At 36.3% G+C, this 19,491-nt stretch overlaps 1 protein-coding gene across 1 annotated transcript in view; it reads left to right on the top strand.

Annotated features, from left to right (window-relative positions):
- The window catches only part of LOC119656605 (dorsal-ventral patterning protein Sog), an 87,700-nt gene that overhangs the window by 44,162 nt on the left and 24,047 nt on the right, over window positions 1-19,491 (top strand). The window contains exon 2 of the mRNA XM_038063039.1: window positions 7,689-7,798. Within this exon, the coding sequence (XP_037918967.1) occupies window positions 7,689-7,798 (110 nt within the window). The remainder of the gene's footprint in view (window positions 1-7,688; window positions 7,799-19,491) is intronic.

Here is a 19,491-nt window from a genome sequence, read left to right as displayed (position 1 = left end):
ATAGAAGGTTATAAACCGTGCCCCTCGACCTAGAGGTGAAAATTCAATGGCTTTGTTTGATTCCGCCAATATACCATCACACCAAGTTATCCAATGAATGTTTAGATCGTATTGGTTGATCATCAACAGTTTCTTAAAAAGCTTGTGCGATAATCACAGCTGCTTATTATCACAATTTCAAGTCGGGAATCTCTCTAGCTCTATCTTTTCTAGATTGTCAGCTAATATTGCCACCTTCTATATTATCTACAAATTTGATTGTTATTACCTTCTCAGGGAACTTGTAGTTAATGTAGTGTTTTGAGCAGTCATCGCAGTCGTGCCATTATAACATATTTTACCGCTGAAGTGAGTTAGGATTAACTTAATTAAATAAAAAAAAACACAAAAAGCACAATAATTTTTTAATTGTTGTAAACTCGAACCTTTACAATTTTTTTAATAATTTTTTGAAAATAATATCTGGCAAATGTGCTCCAGCTGTAGCAACGCAATGATCATCAGTTTTGTTAGCGTTTCTGGTTCAATTCTAGCAATTTCGGTGTGTTTGTTCAAGTTCATCTGCAAGAATGCTTTATATGTTTAGACCGTATTGAACGCAACGAGGCTTTTCAGATGGCATTAATTTTTGTGCCATTTGCATTTTGTATGGAAAAACCTGCAAATCGACTGTATACTTTTTTATCTCTTAAAATCATCTAGATCATCACTGGAAGGTCTCACGTTTTGGCATCAGCCGCAGAGTGAGAAGGGGTTACAAAGAGATCATTTAAATTAATTGATTTTATCCTTGAAGGGCAAAAAGATGCTATTGTCAAATCGGAAATCCTTCAGATGGTGAATATCACAAAGGATATTGTCTACAATGAAAGTTAATAAAGGCAATTAACGGTTGAGTACTGAGGGATGTCGAGCTGGAGGTATTTTGAACAGTAGGCGGTTCACGTGAATTGAACCAGTGAATCCGACAATATCACAGCTCTTAGAATATCTGCGCAACGTACTATAGCAATCATATCGGACGATACTGGTTGCCTTCGGATAGTCCGCTGATTTTCTTTAGTAGTAGTAAATCATTCTGAAAAAGCTGGGAAATTTGGAGGTTGTTTCTCAGCTCCTGGTTTTACAGAAACACACTTTTACTAATATTTTTTCTTTCAAATTTTAAATTTCTAATCAAAGGTCGAAAATAGGAGACCCAACTTTTTCGACATATCCCCGACACCTTTTCGAAATGCTCCATTGGCTAAGTATCAGTTTGATACCCCATTTCCTGACCCAACTGAATATCTCGTGTGACCCGAATAGTGGAGATGTACATTTTGGCGGTGTTCGGACTTTCCAACCAATTTGGTGGAAAGCCTACTTCCACTGGAGGATAAATCAAATGGCTCACGGATCTCTTGGCCAAAGAGAGTCTTTTTTCTATTGACTGACATTCCACGTGTTAATTTAAAAACGAAAGCGGCAGTGAATAGGTGACAGATTAAGAATGGAGACATTTCAATTGTTGATTATATTAGGCATTGGATCGACTATTCCAGAATGCCGTACCAGCGAATTCCTTTAGAAGTACGTGGCGTTGAATGCCAAGAAGGTATGTATGCTTCTTGGAAAGTTGTGGCAAGAGCTAAAACACGTTGCCAGAAACCGGTTAACCCATTATATCCGGCATAGGGATCTACAGCAACTTGATAATTACTCCGTATTAACACAGTCACTCTATGTAAAGAAGCAAATTCATAATTAATGACCACCAAAAGGAAGTTTCCACAACAAGGCAATTATACTATTAAAAATTCCCCTGTTCGACATTACATTGTAAATTTATTCTAACGAGTACCGCTTGCATCATCAACGAGCGGAACTGAGCTAAAGTAAATAATCTTAGCATAACAATAAACGTCTTCCTGATAGAAAAAAATAATGAAATTCGAATATGCTCCAAAACAAATCCCGAATGGGAGCTTTTATCCAAACTCCAGCGCCGTATTCCTTCCTTGCTTCAATATTGCACTTTTTTGGCGACTAGCTTGCTTTGCATACTGATCCGGTTTCTGGCCATTTAATGTTCATTGAATACGTGTAGCATAAACAAAAAATGTGTTATCGCTAACAGAAAAAAAAAACAAAACTCGGGGAAAAAACATGGTTCTAGAGTATAAAACACAGAAGCTTGTGCCGATGTTGTTGTTAGCGTTTCAAATTCACTACCCGCTCTTGTACACCCTTGGCTCTCGTAATAAGACGCCGGGCCGGCCAGGCAGGCGTCCATGTGCTCTGGCGTCTTGTCTTATTTCGCATAAAACACACATACAAAATTGTCGTAAATAAATTTATTTACGATGCGAATTTAATAATGTTTATTAATAAGGTGGCGCCATCCATCCAATCCATCGCAATCGGTCAAAATGAATAACGAATAATATTGGATTGTATATGGACAGAAAGGAGGTTTTGTAGATTTTATTTAGTCTCTTTAACCCGGTCTCGTTTATTCCATACTTTTTTTCAAATAGACTTTTGCAAATAACGAAGAATAATTGCCCTGATTGGGATTGGCGACTTAAATGATTCTTAAATCGGATTTAATGGCAAACATAGACGAGACAACGAACGACGTCGAATGCCCATGGCAAATGATATATTCATGTGTATATTTTATTTTAAAATTATTCAACAAATAACGCAAATTCAATTCGATTTATTGATTGCATATTATGCCTATTTGTTACAATTTTAAATTGAGGCTATGCATAGGGTTGCTTTGTGGCAATCATGAAACGGGGTCGGAATAGTGAATCGATGTTTGCATATGATCTTCTGCTAGAACATGACATCTTGAGAACCACTTAAATTCAAGAAATATGTTGCTTTCCAAGGATTGCTAGTTTTAACTTGCTGTTAGATACACGGTTGCTTGGGTAGACTATGGCACAATAAGTTCTTTGTGAAACAACATGATTTCCAATCTTTCAACTTAGCCAGACGCACTACTGGTCCACTAGCCAGTAGCATGCCTCGAATCTACACCTTTAAAGATGCTCGACATGTTCCGTCCTATTTTTCCCTAGTCAATTTCTAATAAGGTTTAGTTTCTATTTCATTAGTGCCGCACTTAATGCTCTGTAGTTGCTAAACCCACAGTGGCAGGACAAGCACGTAACGTAACATGACCGGAACCTGAGGTCGAAAAGCTGATCCTCAACCACCTCGAATATGACGCCTTGTCAATATTTCATAGTCCTAAAGTTGATGCGGTCAATTCAATGTATCAAATGAAGAAACATCATTGTCTGCCAAGACTGACACATCCAAATAGTAGCTGCTAGCAGGATAGACTAAAAAACTCTCTAAACAAAACTCATCTAAAAACGTATTGAGATCGAAGCTCCACTAAAGTCAAAGTTTGGCTTGCTCCGATCCCTCGTAGGGCACTACCAGCCCTAACTGCTATCGTTAACTAGAGCGAGAGCAGCCGTGATAGCAAAAACGAACTAGATTCAAGCGAGCCGTTTTCAATGGGGGTACGAATGCGAACTTCGTTCAGGATCATTTCCAATCTATTAAAATGAATTAAACTGGAAAGACGAACGGATCCCGATTCAGATTACCCCCCTCGTAGATACATCCTCTACTACTCATTGTTCCGAGACAATTGTTTCAATGATTTCTCCATTTCCCCAATGAGTTTTTCCATCGATACCTTTTTTTGCAATGATTAGAGTAGTTTATCGAGCGGGGAAAATTCATTGACCTTCAACTCTTCAGTATAAGTATCTTCAATTTCGATCTGAATCCGATGGAATTTGAAACGGAGAAATGCATACTGGGATGATGTCATGGCTTTGTAGTGCTCTGCGAAGTATCATTTCAATATATAATACCTCTGAATGTGATATGATTGTTAGTAAGTTTTTCGCTGCTGATTTATACAATGGACGTTGGCGCAAGTCGTCATTTAAGGCAAAATGATCATCATCACAAAACGTACGACTTTCTGGTTTGATGATAATCAAAATCATATTTATGGGCTTCAAGATGTTTTATCTAGGCATCACGTTCAACTCTTAGCAGCAACGGCAGCTAGCAGCCAACCAACCAGCCCAGTCAGCCAGTATAGCATCACCCACAACAATCTTTTTTCTTTTATTAGACATCTTTTGATGAGAGATTATTTTCTATATGACTTTTGTGACTTGTGACTCCTCCGCAACAGCCATTCAAAATACAATCAGGCACAGTCACAGTTAAAGCATCAACCAGACAACAATCATTCAAATCTTTCGGCAAATCAATAATTTTTTTGCTGGTTAACATTTGTGACATTCAATGATCTTCAAGATACATCGATCCAAGCTAATATGATTAAATGAACGCGCCTCCTTATAATTTTTGCGAAAATTTTATGATACTCTGTTGGTTGATTGAATCTTTTCGATGATGGTTTGATGATTTTTTATTTGGCAAGCATCATTTTATTGAATTTTTTTCTTGTGGCTGCCTAATTTTCGGAAGACATGTGGAAGCATAGTGAATGAAAGAAGATATATTGCAATTGTGTCACGCAAAAATGATTTCAATTCACTATGGGCTTACGTGAATTTACTGAACTTAGTTAGCTTCAACCTTAACCATGATCCAATTTCATGGAACCCTGATTGAGGGCAGCACCCACATTGGACTACATATTTCAAGACTATCTAGTAACCTACATAATCTTGAAAGTTATTCAGACATATTTTTCCGCCCTTGTTTATAACAAGATCCATCATCTATAAATCTAAATGTACTAAATAACTTGAAACCACTTCAGCTCAGGCAACATAAATCACAGTAGAAGATTAAAAGAACCAATTATATGTGGACCTGATACGAGAGGGACCACGAAAATAATTCAAAATAAATGATTTTCCTTGAATTTGTTGAAACTTGTGAAAAGTCTAGTATATAAACAAGGTATCCAAAATCCAAAGCATAAGAGCGTAAACCACTTCACTGAGGCAAGGAAGAGTATCTATCAAAGGAATGGATCAATGGTTTGAAGAGATGGCGACCACCTTGGAATCCACATCGCCAAGCTCGGACAACTCACCTACGGAATGAAAACCTCATTTGAGATGTTTTATTTAAAGATTGAACGTTCCTGAATCTACATACCCTTGATGTTGGGTCGGAGCAATTGGAGAGGTCTACTCTTTTCGGGCTAAATCTCTTTCTCAAAAAGACAAGTTGCGGGGGGAGGGCGCCCCTGCAGCGAAAATTGAGAAGAAAGTTCCTCTCCATTTGGTTAAATTACAGACAGTTTGTCTATTTTTGGCTGCAATTTATTTTATTAACATCAATCCTGTATTTCGGGAATTAGTTGGCTTTGCTTTCACTTTTGATCACTTCGTTCCCAAAACATCATCTGACGAGTTGACTTCGTCCTGGAGGAAATTGCAAATATTAAGATCATTATAATCTCGCTGAACACCATAGGATACCTCATTAGCTTTTAGAAATCAACAATCTCAGCCAATTGAACACAACAGAACCTTATTTCGTGTCGCTCTACCTAGAAGGCTCTATTTTGAAAAATGAAACTTTTCCACAGATAAACGCTGGAGAAAATAGATAGATAGGAATATGCAATTACTGTCGTAAACCTAGACATTGGACTCTGGAGACTGCCGGAAGAGGATGTTGGTTTTCAAAAGAGATTTCTTTTGAGGGGATAGAAGATATGAACTCGAAACCAAAGGTCAGAGCCAAATGAAACCTTTGAAACCAAAAGCAGGCTACAGGTTATATTGCGTTGACTTTAAATTAGAGAAAAATATTTCGAAGGAACAAAGGATAAAGTTCATAAATGACACCACATCTGATCTTAGAGCCCTTCCAGGCATTGGAAAGGAATGTTATGCATGGCTACATATCTTTAATTTTTACACAGTCAAAAATTTTCCCACCAAAGTAAATTTTTCTTCTCATTTTAATATTTTAATATCCAGAAATTAATAATGAAAAACAGAAAATTTTTCCCTTTTTTGACTAAAAACAGTGGGGGGAGCCTTCTATCCCTTCTTCTGTAGTTGAAGAAGTTAATAACTGATTCTCGGAATATTATATTTGTTGAAATAATTCGGTTTGTAGCCAAAAAAGGAAAACCTTCTTTGTTTCAGTACTACTTATTTTTCTTCTCATTGGCGGTAAATTGTTAGCTTCTGTGCACGAAATAGAGTTGATCGAGACTCGGGCTCATTCGTCTGTAACCTTTTTATCGTTGCCAGAACTAGAGGACATAACATATCTACATAGAATAGAATTCTGGGACTGTGTGTTCCACTAGTGTAAGTGATTTACCCACTCTTGCTTCAATTTTCGCCTTGTGGGACCTTCCCCTTAATTTCAAGTATAAAATTTCCTTTTGCAAGACGTTGCCAGGTTTTTGTATAGCTCAGTATTTTTCGTCCATTCAGCTGTTATTCCGTTCCTGTCATATTATTAATTCAACAAACACCGTATTTCGGGAATCTGTTATTCCCTTTTTCACTGGAAAACGGAAAATCACACTGTAGCCAAAAAATTCAATTTCATCGCAAGTTTATGGGGATGGATGCTGGATTTTGAATTAATCCACCCTCCGTTGATCAGTGTAAACCCTGGAGCACGGAAATTTTCTTAGCTATGTAGTTGGTCTTAAAAGTCGAATTTCAAGTTTAAATTGGTTATAATTCCTAAAATTTGCACCTGCAACATCTGGGCCACTTTGTTTCCCTTGGGTCTTTTAATCGGAAGTAATTTCTACACTCCTCCAGCGGTATGACCACCCTTTCTTCACCTTTTAATTGTACTCCCGTCCTTTTGGCTGTTTAGTCAAGCAAGGTGTCTGAAACAGGAGCATCCTGTTTTTCGAAGATTGTCCTTGGACCTTCTAAAGAGAAAGTTGAGAATGATCTCAATATTGTCAGGATTTCGTTTTTTCGTTTTTTGGTTCCTAAATTGTGAAGGCCAGCTTCTTGTATTGAGAAATAATGCTGCCATTGATGATTCTTCGTTTTAGCCTTACCTTAAAATGTGCCGTAATGCAGAAGGCTTCTTTTCATTTTGCGGGGCAATGAATTTAGCTGTCCATTAAGGCGACTCAATTTTATTCAAACCACAAGCGTTTGATTAGTACAAAATATTGAAGGACGGGCATTAAATCGTCAGTGATTTTCCCCCTTCTGGTCAGTAGCAAAAGAAAGCTCACATTCAATGCTCACTCTGTCAACAACCATTTAATGTATTTTTGTCGACTACGACTACATAAGGGAAATCCTTTCCTGAAAATTTTGTTTATTTGGAATGAGTTTCGCTGACAGACACCTCATTGTCAAAGCAACGACTACAATCTGGAAAAATCTGCATCCTAAAGGCAGCCGAAATTTAATACACTTTTGATCTATAAATTTTTCAAATTAAAAGGAATCTTCCTTTCCTTCTAAAAATGTATACCACATGCGGTCAAATCCCTCAAGAAAAAAGCCATTTATGCCGTTTATATGTACAGCATTTCGGGAACCAGTTGTTCCCTTCATCAGTACAACATCTTAATTAAGAACACTTTACATTACACCTTTCAAAATAATTTTCAAAAAAAACATTTTATAATATGATTTTATATATATTTTCAATATAACTAATTTCTCTATTTTTCATTTCAGTTTCAGAATGCCAGTTTGGAAAAACCGTCCGTGAACTTGGTACAACGTGGTATGCGGATTTAGGCCCACCTTTCGGCGTCATGTACTGCATCAAATGCGAATGCGTTTCGGTAAGTAATTTTTTCAATTATTGGATATTGACTAACATCAACCAATTGTTTTGACTTGCTTCGCAACAAAACCGATCTTTTTTCAAAATGAATTGATAAAGAATAATTTATAAATTGTAGAATATTCAAAAAAGGAAAGAATCAATTGTTTTTTTTATCGCAATACATTGTGAATGATTTTGATAATTTAAATCAAAACTGATTACGCCTGGATGCACAGCAATAATCAATTCTAGATCGTTCTCTCAGTTTATTATTTGAAATAAAAAAGAAAAAAATAATTTGGTTGAAACTCCCAAAATTAGCCTTTTCCAAACGGATGCATTATTCCTCAAACAAAATCAAAGCAATCTGAAAACCAAGAAAATTAGCGAACATGTGTTCCTACAGAAATCACCAAACAATAGGCACTGAATTTTCCACAGATTGGATTTATTAAAGAATCGCATTACGACCGGAAATCATAAAATAAATTCAAATTCATTGCCGTCCAATTGAATGCTAATTTCTCATGATTACAAGGATAGCTTTCAGTGATTTTATGCAATCATTTAGCTTTCGGTTCTCCTAATTTTTTCATGTCTAATTTCCCAAGCCAAAAAAAGTTTATGAACCGCATCGCATGTGTGTGAAAAACGCCAAGCATATATATAAATTTTTATTATGAAGATGATTGCGTCTTTTGAATGATTGGCGTTATACATTTTTTTAGGGATGGTGCTCGTTGGAGATATTTAATCTAAAAACGGTGGTAGTAGCCTGGAAGATCTGTTCGTTCCTAAACGGTTTCAAATGAGGAAGATTATACGCGTATATTTAAAATTAGTAACATAATCCCTCAAATGAAGCCGCGCAACCAACTCTAAAGACTAAAGATCAATAAAAATAAATCTTTCTTTGTTAATTATGCAAAAGTGTGTACACATTTTTGTTGTGTCTGAAGAAAATCCATACTAAATTAGTTTTCCGAAGATGACTAACCACCTTGCCCAAGGCGACTCTTCGGTTGATATAGGGGCGGGAAATATCAAATTTGAATTTAATTTATTTGAAAATAAAAATGAAAGACAACTTCTGAAATCCAAACACTAAAATCAAGCTTGAAAGCAACTAAAATTTGAATATCACCACCCGCTTGACACCTTGTCTAGGATGGGTGCAACTTTTCGGGGACAAAAAAGAAAACTAAATTATTCATCGAATGATGATGATCAGCACCTAATCAATTAGGCACTACATGCAAATTGATGTAATTTGATGACTCTGCTTCTGTCCTCGTCTGTCTTTTATTCTTCCTCTCTTCCTCCTATTGTTAGTTTTTAATTTAAAATTCTGAAATCCACACTAAAAAAATAATCAACAAACGATGATTCATCCACATTATCCTATACTAATATATCACGCATCAATTATATAACAAAAGATCTTGTTAAAATTTAATTTTTTTTATGCAAAATATTTCGGTGTCTATTAGAAACATTTCAAAAGGAAATTTAGAAATAAAATGAAAGAAAGAAAGGCATTTTAAAATGTCATTTATTATAAAAATTTGACATTCTACACAGAACTTTTATCAAAAAAGAATTTTAACGTAAAACCAACATCATCATCTTCATCATCATCCCCGTGATCATTACCGCTTGGACTAATCTAAAGAGACAGAAATATGAATACGGAGAAAGAAATGAGAATATTTCGAGCGAATAACTTTATTATAATATCTATAATTGCTCGGAAATAGCATTCTAAATTGGTTGCGCATTACGGTTGGAACTAAAAATGAAAGGAAATGCTTTTGTAGGAATTCCTTGCTTTGGTTTAGAACAAACGTGAAAACCACTTTCATTTGTCACCCATTTTTTAAAAATTATTCTAATTTTGATATAGGAGTTAAATATTTTGGGATTATTTTCTTGGTAGTAATAAATTAATTATAAATGAATAAAAATTTGTAGGAATGAGTAAGGTCTGACGAGATTTGCTGAAATGCTAGCGTAAAAAATTGTATATTGAATTTGGCTTTTTTCGAGGAATCTCGCCTTTTGATTCTAAATCTAGCTTAAGATTTTTTTCTTATTGGTAGGAATTTTAGATTCTACTCGTTTTTCACATTATTCACACATTTCGCGTCATAAGAAACGTGCGTTGTCCCTGCACAATTACTGTCTATATTGGCCCAATAATGATACAAAAGTAGTTAATGAGAGGAAAGAGGAACCTTGCTCTAATAATTCATAACTTTTACTTTAAATTGTAAAAAGAAATATACAAAAGATTCCATGTTAGTTTTTGGAGTCATCCTTCCATAAAAATTTCTAACACTGCAATTTGTGGCCAAAATAACCGCCATTCTCAGTGCTATTACGCATCCGTTTACGTCTAGAGATTCTGTAGACTATTGTTCGCATTACTTTCTATATTACTTGAATGTAGCCGGTGGATTTTTAGTTTAAGGATTGAGAGATCCTAAGTCCCCATACATTTGATATCGGACCAGACTAAATGGGAAGCAATTTGCAATTTCCACGAGAGATCCTAAGTCCGTTGCTTCGCATTTTTCTCAGTCCGATAACAAGTGGATATTAGAGCATATAATAACAAGTACTTAATCTTTCAATACATAGGTATAATCCGGAACTACAAACGCAAAACTGAAACGAGTAAGACGCCCAAAATGTGATGAAAAACGGAGATCAGAAAAAATGCTTTAAAAAGAAAGTACCCAAGGAATTCCACGTTAATTATTTTACTAACCAGAATTAGCTCCAACCGGTGGTTATCGCTCTTAATTTGATGTGGAGGGGGCTACATTATTTTCGAGCCCAGATCTTTTTTTAATCAAAGTAGTCCCCGTGTGATTCTAACGACGCCGACGCTAAATTGATTAGCAAGTCTTGATCAAAAACTTAATCCCTTGAAGAAGTCCTCTGGCTCTGGCTGCGTAGGCGTTCTAGCCATCTTCGTTTTGAACAACTAATATTTTCGTGAGTTCTCCTCTTTTACTAAAGTAACCTCCTGGCTGTTGCTTTGATTTTGGTCCAAAATGAATTTTTAGATTTAACATAGCTTCATTACCTTCTTTTTCCCTATGATTGTTTTCCTTGCTTTTTCCTCTTCTCCGCTTCTATTGCTACTTTCTCTGGAACATCTATGAGTATAATCTCTTGGATGTCGTCCGTTGCCTAGTTCTTCGACAAAGTCTCAAGTTTTCTGGGTATATCGTGGTGGCAAACTATGTGGGGTATCAAATGAGGAGTTGGAATTGGTATTTTTCGGAGCACATCTTAATTCTGAAGTCTGTGGTAAATACGGGGGAGTGAGAGATTAAAAAATGCAATGTTGAATCAACAACTTATTCTCAAAAACTACCCAACTGGAAAATCTAAAAAATCAGGATCAGAAATGCGGAATATTTTAAGGCGGAGATTCCATATAGGAGTAGGTGACATCTCTTTCTTAAAATACCTCCCATCCTAACATCTGTTCAAATGCAGTGAAGAATTTATTACTTTACTACTATTATATTTTGGACTTTTACCCCTCCTCTTAACTTCATTCTAGAAGTTCAAAATATCGCCCATGAATGGAGCCACAATTTTCGAAAGTTTGGTTGAAATGCTACCAATGTTAGCAAAATTATAATTAGTCAAAATTTTTCTCACGCTGAACTTTACGCTATGATCTACACTACCCTGCTACATACTAACAGAACCGTCGTGGACCTAAATATTCTATGGTGAGAAATTCATTCTCAAAAACTGATGAGCCGAGATTCTGGCTTCCGAGTTGCATGTGCATAAATACGGATGTTGGTTTCTTCCACCATGCCCGAATGTTTTCACTTAGAATTCTGTTAAAAGGTTCAATGAAAAGAAAATATTACCAAAGGGGAAAGGACCAATAAATTCAACGCATAGGCGTTATATTGCTGGAAAAATCTAGTGAGACTTAAGATAATCGTTAACCATTCGAATGGGTTTAACTTCGTTAGGTCTATGGCCGATTGATCGATAATCTTTTCCGACAATATCTCCCTAATCGCCAATTCAGAAAATCTTCTATGAAAAAGCTCGTGTGTTTTCACTCAAACCACGCATTCTGCTATTGATTGGTTGTTTTCTTTAGGGTAAACTTCTATCTGTCAATAACAGCTTATCACTTTTCTATGGACTTGAGATAATTATGAGGAAAATAATCATATCCAAAAATATAGGAAAAAGGTAATCAACCCCTCAAACAACAAATATAACTAGTAGCCTGCTAAATCAAAGGATTTGCATACATTATCCATCTTCCATTCTGTCTGGGAAGTCGGTCGTCTAATGTGAAATTAAGCAGACTCTTATCAGTTATTTAGGAATTATAGCCTATTGATCGGAAAGTTGTAAGGCGTTTTTGCACAACTTCGATGTACATTACTGAAAAAACCATCAAATGATAGAACCTGTCTATTTTTGGTGTAAGCTGACACAAAGGGTTTAAAAAAAATCATCTGTGTTTTTCCACTTTTTTCTTTAATATTCGTTTGAAGGGTTTCATCTTAAATTTGGAAATTGCTTTAACAATCTAACTGAAGTTGTATCTACTAGATATGATACAGGTCGATCAATCGAAACTGGTATTCCGCGGAACTGAACATTGGGCGCATTAATTTTTTGTCTATTGAGGACGGTAGCCACTGAAAATATCATGAATGGGTGATGGAGCGCCCTTAATGGTCAATAGTAATCCTCATGCCATCCTTAAACAATTTGATTGAAACCCCAAAATCTATAAAGCTTGAACTAGACTCACCTATTCAACTCTTCCTCATTTTTAATATATCAACACACGTTTACTTACAGATAGTTTCCCTCTAATCTTTCGGCTCAATCACCATGTCCTCCAGTTAGACAAATTCAAAAACAACCTTCTGATCACGTAATTTGACTGAGTAAGGTCCTTATTTCGGCAATTTTTCTTGGACTTTCCTTTTTAGTCTAGAGTTAGGGATTTTAAGATCATCCTTATGTTGCACGTGTTCAGTCCATTGCAAGTGATACATCAAAGAGAAAATTACTGATATTACTTGCAAATTATCCTGAAAAAAAGGCAACCATCCTCCCAATAAAACATTTTTTATGAAATTTAGCACAGAATTTCCATATTTTATCCTGGGCTCATTTCTTAGGAATCTACACATCTCAGAGCTATCCAATCATTGACCTTAACAGTCCATCGCCCCAATAGGAAATTTTATGAACCCAAATATTATGTAAAATGGCAGAAAACCTTCATGGGGCTATCAGGATCTGTTTCATGATAATTTACTTCGTTTTTGATAAAACAGTTTTTTGCATCCACAAAGCAAAGCGTAGAAGAAATGGCCGAGGATCATGAATATGAGATAATGAAGTCTGTGCGATAGAAAGAAAATCGGTTACCTGTAAAGAGTGATTAAGTCCATTTTCTACGATGTTGTTTGTAATATTCACTTGTTTCGCCATGAACTCGCTTAAAATGTAGTAATTTGAACCCCACGATCGGTGCCCAGATTCATATTTTTATTTTGTGAGAATTGTGGGGTCCTAAGTCCGCATCAACTTAATGCCGAACCGGACCAAGGAACACTAAACATCTCCGAGCCGCTTCGGTCGCGGTGCTTACTTGGGATTATTGTCTATAAAATCAGGATCTTCTCCAATTGCCTTTTCTTCTTATACAAATCGAACTAGAAATTCAGTGACATTATTAAACAAGGAACTGAAGGCTTTGTATGGAATGAAATTGTTTTGTAATTGCCGTGTAAATTATCTTTTTCATGCAAAAGTCATAATCTACAAAAAGGTTTGTCGAGCTACGCCGTATCTAAATAGCGAAAGACATTAAATTTGCACAATATGCCTTCTAGAAAAAACACCCTAGAAAGCGTCGAATTGATTGAAAAAATATTTCCTTACTGACGGTTTTGTCTCCACTTTGAATTACTATGATTGAAGCAAGTCAAGGGACCCGATCCTGTTTTCGGATTCAATTTGAAGTTTCCAATATTTATCGCCTTCTTTTCAAGCCAAGTAGAAAACAAGAGGACAATTCTTAATTTTGCGCCCAATGTGGATTCTCAGCTTTTGCAGAAACTCAAGCCTTTCACAAAGGAGTAATGAGGATTGTATCATCAAGGCATAAATTATGGAAAATTTCTCCTCAAAGAAGTTAAAAGTGAAAAAAAAGTTAAAATTCAAAATATTTGTATTTTTGATAAATTATACTCAATATTGAAACAAAATAATCAATTGGCGCCCAATGTGGGTGTATTTTCTTAGCAATTATATTGAACAAAGTTCTTTATATTTTTTTTTTTTTTTGAGAATGATGGGGTCCCAAGTCCGCATCAACTTAATGCTGGACCGGACCAAATGAGGAGCAACTTACTCCCTCTTTCCTGGTCCACGGACCCCTCGCTTAAGGCTTGCACCCAAACTTTTCAAAAATTTCAAGCGATTATCTCAAAACATTATTCCTTAACATCAATGTCAGGTGTGTGATCTAAAAAGAATCAACTACCTTTCGAAAACATCCTCTGCAAACCGTCAAAACCAAAACTATCCCAGCTTATTCTTATCAACTTTCCTCAATGCCACGATTAGGCCAAATACAATGTCTCGCACGGGATACATCTCATTATCACAAGTCGCTCCAGTAAATCCTATGCATGTATGACGCAATTTCAGATACTCTATCTACGAGCACTCTGGTACCAATAGTACGCTGGTGCAATGAGCGCCGTAAATTTAGCAGGAAAAAAAACACGGCAACAATAAAAAAAAAGTGAAATCTTGAAGTACGTACTGATAACTACTTTATCAATAACCATTTCAAATCTTTCTAGTGATCCAATTCAAATGTGTGTATATATTGAGCCCAACAACAACAATAGTAAAGCAAAAAAAGCTGGAACAATTATTATTTCATGATAATGATAAAACACATGATATAACGAATGAAAACAATAAATGCGAACGAAATAACCAGAATATATTGCTCACCTATTTTTTTTTGTATATTTCTATTGTTATCTGCGCGTTATCTGTACGTTATTGCAATCTATGTACATACGTACTTACAGATTTCCATATATACAGACGCATACAAGGTGGCCTAGCGCCATGATAACGAATTGTAGCAAACTCAATGAGAAATAATAATAAAAGCGATAATAACCTACTCGGAAACTTGTGGGAAAAAAGAAGAAAAGTTTAATGCTCATCTCTATGCATGTATTGTATGTATGTGTACTCTAGACGCCAATTTGTCGTGTTAGGGTTATTAAAATATATTTTCCAGACTTTTTGAATGGCGCTCTTTTAATGTCATATGTCGGGTACGCTGCCGGAATTCCAATGGATTGGCTCCTTTCATTAAAAGCTTTTTTTTCCTGAAAAACAGCTAACAATACGCTAAATATTTATACGCAACAATACACAAATAAACAGAAAGATACAGACACAGATAAATCTCAATAAGTGCATAGTGCAAATTTTGTTTTTCAAATTATCAAAAGCGCCGTTTTAAATATAGCCTGACATATTTTTCTCGCTTGTTAATGTTTTGCGATGATGATGCTCGATAATAAACTCCAAAATAGAAGCACAGTTTCGGTGTAATCAGAAAATAAGATGGAATTTGAATTATTTTATTTGTAGATAAAAACATACGCAAATCAAGCGAACGTGACTTACATGCTCTGCATAAGATTTCAACGAGGAGCATCGAAAAAATTGGGATTTGTTCATACCACGCGATTAGGGGGGTCAACTAATATAAATATAAATCCTATCATTTCTTCTAATCACCTAAAAGTTATAATTTTTGAAACTCTCCAAAATACATGCCTAACTCGATGATAACCTTCTAATGTGAGCTTAACTTTCTTCCGTGTTAGGGGCAGGGAAGCAGGCAGAGGAAGTGCAGTCGGGTCGACTATGGATTTACATTGAGTGAACATTTGGGTTGATGTAATAAGGAAACAGTAAATTTTTCCTAAATAGGACTATCTCCTCTTCGCTTCCTGGAAGAAAATACTCAATAACTGTCTACAGTACTACTCCGTGGTCACGCTCCTTTTTTCTAAAAAGCAAATGGGGATTATTCTCTTCGGATATTAGACAAAAACGTCATCGCTACCATATATACTCCCGTCTACAACATTTCTCCAGCAACTGCCCCACGTGATGCATAGCACGTCAACCATACCTACGCGTCTCGTCGCTTCAGCTCCATCCAAAACCTGAAATAGTAAATTCCACTGCATGGCATAACCAGCGATAAGGTTGTCACCTTCTGTTGATTTAGAGCATATCCGCTGCCACTTCTGCCTTCAAATCAACATGTTTACGGGTACCAGGTTTGTACGCGAAAGTCGCTCTTCGTCCTTCACCAGAGTACTCTAATGATTTGCTTGCAATGCCTCAATCCGTAGTAAATCGCAGGCTTTTGGCATAGAAGCATTTCAATTTTGAAAATAACTAAACAGCAGCATTGCCCCCCCCCCCCTCCCCTGGCATCAGGTCTGCTGACAAGTTAGAGAAGAATTTAATATTATCGAGAATGGGTTTGCCGCAGCATTGAAAATCAAATCTGTCATTTTCTGATGATATTTTTTTTTTTTGAAATTGAGGCCAAACCAAATGGGGTCTTCCACTTTTCTGGACCATAATTCATCGTTCTGGGCTAATACCCAAAGTTAAAATTTCAGGGCGAATACCATTTGAGCAGGGGCCCTCATCAGATGCTGCCTCCGCTTCTTCCTTGGGAGCAGCGTGGCCGAAAATTTAGTTCGTTCCCTTATATCATTACGCAAATACGTCATGGGTGCGAATTATATCCATGGGAAAACGCCTTGTATTTCTGGAATAAACCGGCCCAAACAGACATTTTTTTTTGGAATTAAGGGAACCCTGCTCAGCTCTGCGGTTTAAGCCTGAAATATAAGGTGATTTTCCCATGGATATAATTCGCACAAACTACATGAAGAAATAACTAAGAGTTAAAAGATATATTCGTTGACCTTGGTTTCCAAACTATGACTGTGAATTTGAAGAACCCAATAGTGTATTTGCAGAAAAGGTTTCCCAACAGAATTGGTCCTCTCATGAGGGAAAATATTATTGGAAGGACTGCATTTTGGCTGACAAATTTACCAATATTGTAATCGAGCTTCCTGTATTTCTCTGGATATACCCCTTGGTATATGGCACAGTTCTATATAAATTATATAGGCGTCAGGTATTGACCTCTCCAAGATATGAATTTCAGGTTCGAAATGAGCGGACTGAGAATAGTGTTTATCTCGAAAACTTGTGAACTCCGCAACCTAAAAATCAGAAACTGCAGGCCTCAGTTGGGATCCTTGGTATTCGCTTATATCCTTATGTTGGCCCGCTTTTGTTAGTTTTTCACTTATTCACCATTTAGCGAGAAGGATATAATACAGAAACATAGTCTAATAATTATCCAAATAAGAATAGACATAATCAACAATTGGCATGCCCACATCTTCATTTTGGTGAAAGCTATGAACTTAATTAAAGTTGGGGAGGGGGGAGTTACTTCGACTACAGCCCGTACTTGTGTAAATATCGTCTTTTGCATCCTGAAGTTGCTTAGAGCGACCTGCTTGACAATTTCTTCATCCCTTATAATAAACTGATTTATTTGCAAACATCTAATCCTTCATTGTATCTCGCTTTATGTTGGTCTTGCGGAAGAAGGCTGCTATCATCTGATATTCAATTTACAGTACTGGCCATATATTGCTCCTTTTAACTGTATTTCAAGCTCGATAAATGCTCTTTGAGTACCTGCGAATAGTAAGAGCTCCGATACCATTTCTATGTTCCTCCGCATTAGAAGCACCAAGTCTACAGACTTTCTAAACATTTCTCAAAACTGCAAACTAGCAGATGCACTAAACAACATGGTATTGCCTTTCACAAAAAAAGAGTCGACATTTGATTGATCTCCACCATAATATGCTTTGAAAGTTCCATTTCAATGAGATTGATATCACTTAGCCACCCTGAGAATGGAATGCAGATATCATGAGTTGAAGAGAGAGACGAGAACTCTTCAAGAAATAAGTTGGCCTGGGATCACACCACTTGAATCGCTGATGACCAATTAATATCTGGTTATATCGTGCTAAAATCAAATTGAATTGTTCTGAGGAGTCATCAACAGATCATTTATTTGCACTTAATAGAAGTTGTCTCAAGACTTGTATGCTTTCTTGGGAGTCAGAGGCCCTCTTGGCCCATCTATGGTCAACACTGTCATGCTTCTCACCGTTGAGTGATTGACTTGTAATACGAAAATAATGGAAAAATTATAATTTGAGGTCTATTCAGCTATGAGAACTCGACAAACTCTGAGATAAGTTCAACGACATATAAGAAATGCAGGCGACGTTAGCGTAAGTTTTCCGAAGATAGAAAAGTGATCAGTGCTTTCGAGGCGTTTAAAAGAATAAATATTTTCAAAATATACAAGCTTCAAATGTGAAGTAATCCTTGAAAAATACAAAAAAAATTAAATTAAAATTTAATGATAGTGATGATTTATTCTTTGCTACATTCCTGCAGAAATAACGTAAGTACTGGTAAAGCTCGTCCGTTTGTTTGAATCCTGGCCGGGTACAATATCCTTCGTAAAAGTCTCAACGTTGCGATCACCGGCATATTGAAAGAAAGAAAAGACGAAGTTCTGTGGGATTAAAGTAAAACTATTATACGGGGAGGATAGCTGTCGCCGCTTTCACCCGGGGTTCCCGCGTTTCTACTTAAGGATTAGCTTAGTTGCGGCTGGAGTCGGAATCTTTCTTTATATCAAGGCGATAGGCTATTGTTAGTATCTTGCAATTCAATCCGAATAAGACACCAATTTTAGGGATGCAAAGGACATGTGCGATCGCATCACCAGGTCCAAACTAGAAGTCCTTGAAAGAATTCTTTCTATCACTCGCTCTCGTTCGAAAAGATTGAGAGAATGAAGAAACGTCTGCAGCTATTAGGAATAAAAGGATTTTAATTTTCCTAGAGACAGATATCTACAGGATTGTGGTTGCAAGCAGCAAGCAGAGCCGACTTATTTTTATTCTGCTTAATATAATTTGTGACCGTTTTGAGGTTGACGAAATTGAGTATACAATCATGCCAGGTCAATTTGATTGAGAGGAGTAGGTGATGGAATAGTTCAGTCTAGTTGGTTGTTTGGGAGTATGTTTACGTAGATTTGAAAGAGGCGATTGATGCATTGACCTCGGCTTCAAAATCGTGATTAAGCGTGCGAAGTGTGGAAAATTAAAAATTTCTTCATAAGAATGGAAGGAAGGCTCCTCGAGAGAGTGATTTTTTTGAGGAAGGATACCACTGTGACTGACAGGCGTTGAATGTGTATGTCGACAGAAGTTCCCCACATGCTTCCTGAAATATTTCAGGGTACTGACGAACTATGTTGTTTATGGTAACGATGAGCTCACAAATAAGTTAGTTTTATCCATGGCCCGATTTCCAATTTTAAATTTTTCAATTCTAGAATTACCAATAAATATCAAGCCATATGCACCTTTAGGTTGTAAACAAATTCGGTTATCAAAAGCAAATTAACAGATTTTATCTTCTTGCTTCAATGCGGATTAAATTTAATTAAAATTATTT

This window comes from Hermetia illucens, chromosome 5, assembly GCF_905115235.1.
Source record: "Hermetia illucens chromosome 5, iHerIll2.2.curated.20191125, whole genome shotgun sequence".
Taxonomy (NCBI): domain Eukaryota; kingdom Metazoa; phylum Arthropoda; class Insecta; order Diptera; family Stratiomyidae; genus Hermetia; species Hermetia illucens.
The sequence above is the reverse complement of the archived record's forward strand: the minus strand, read 5'-3'. Positions and strand labels throughout refer to the sequence as shown.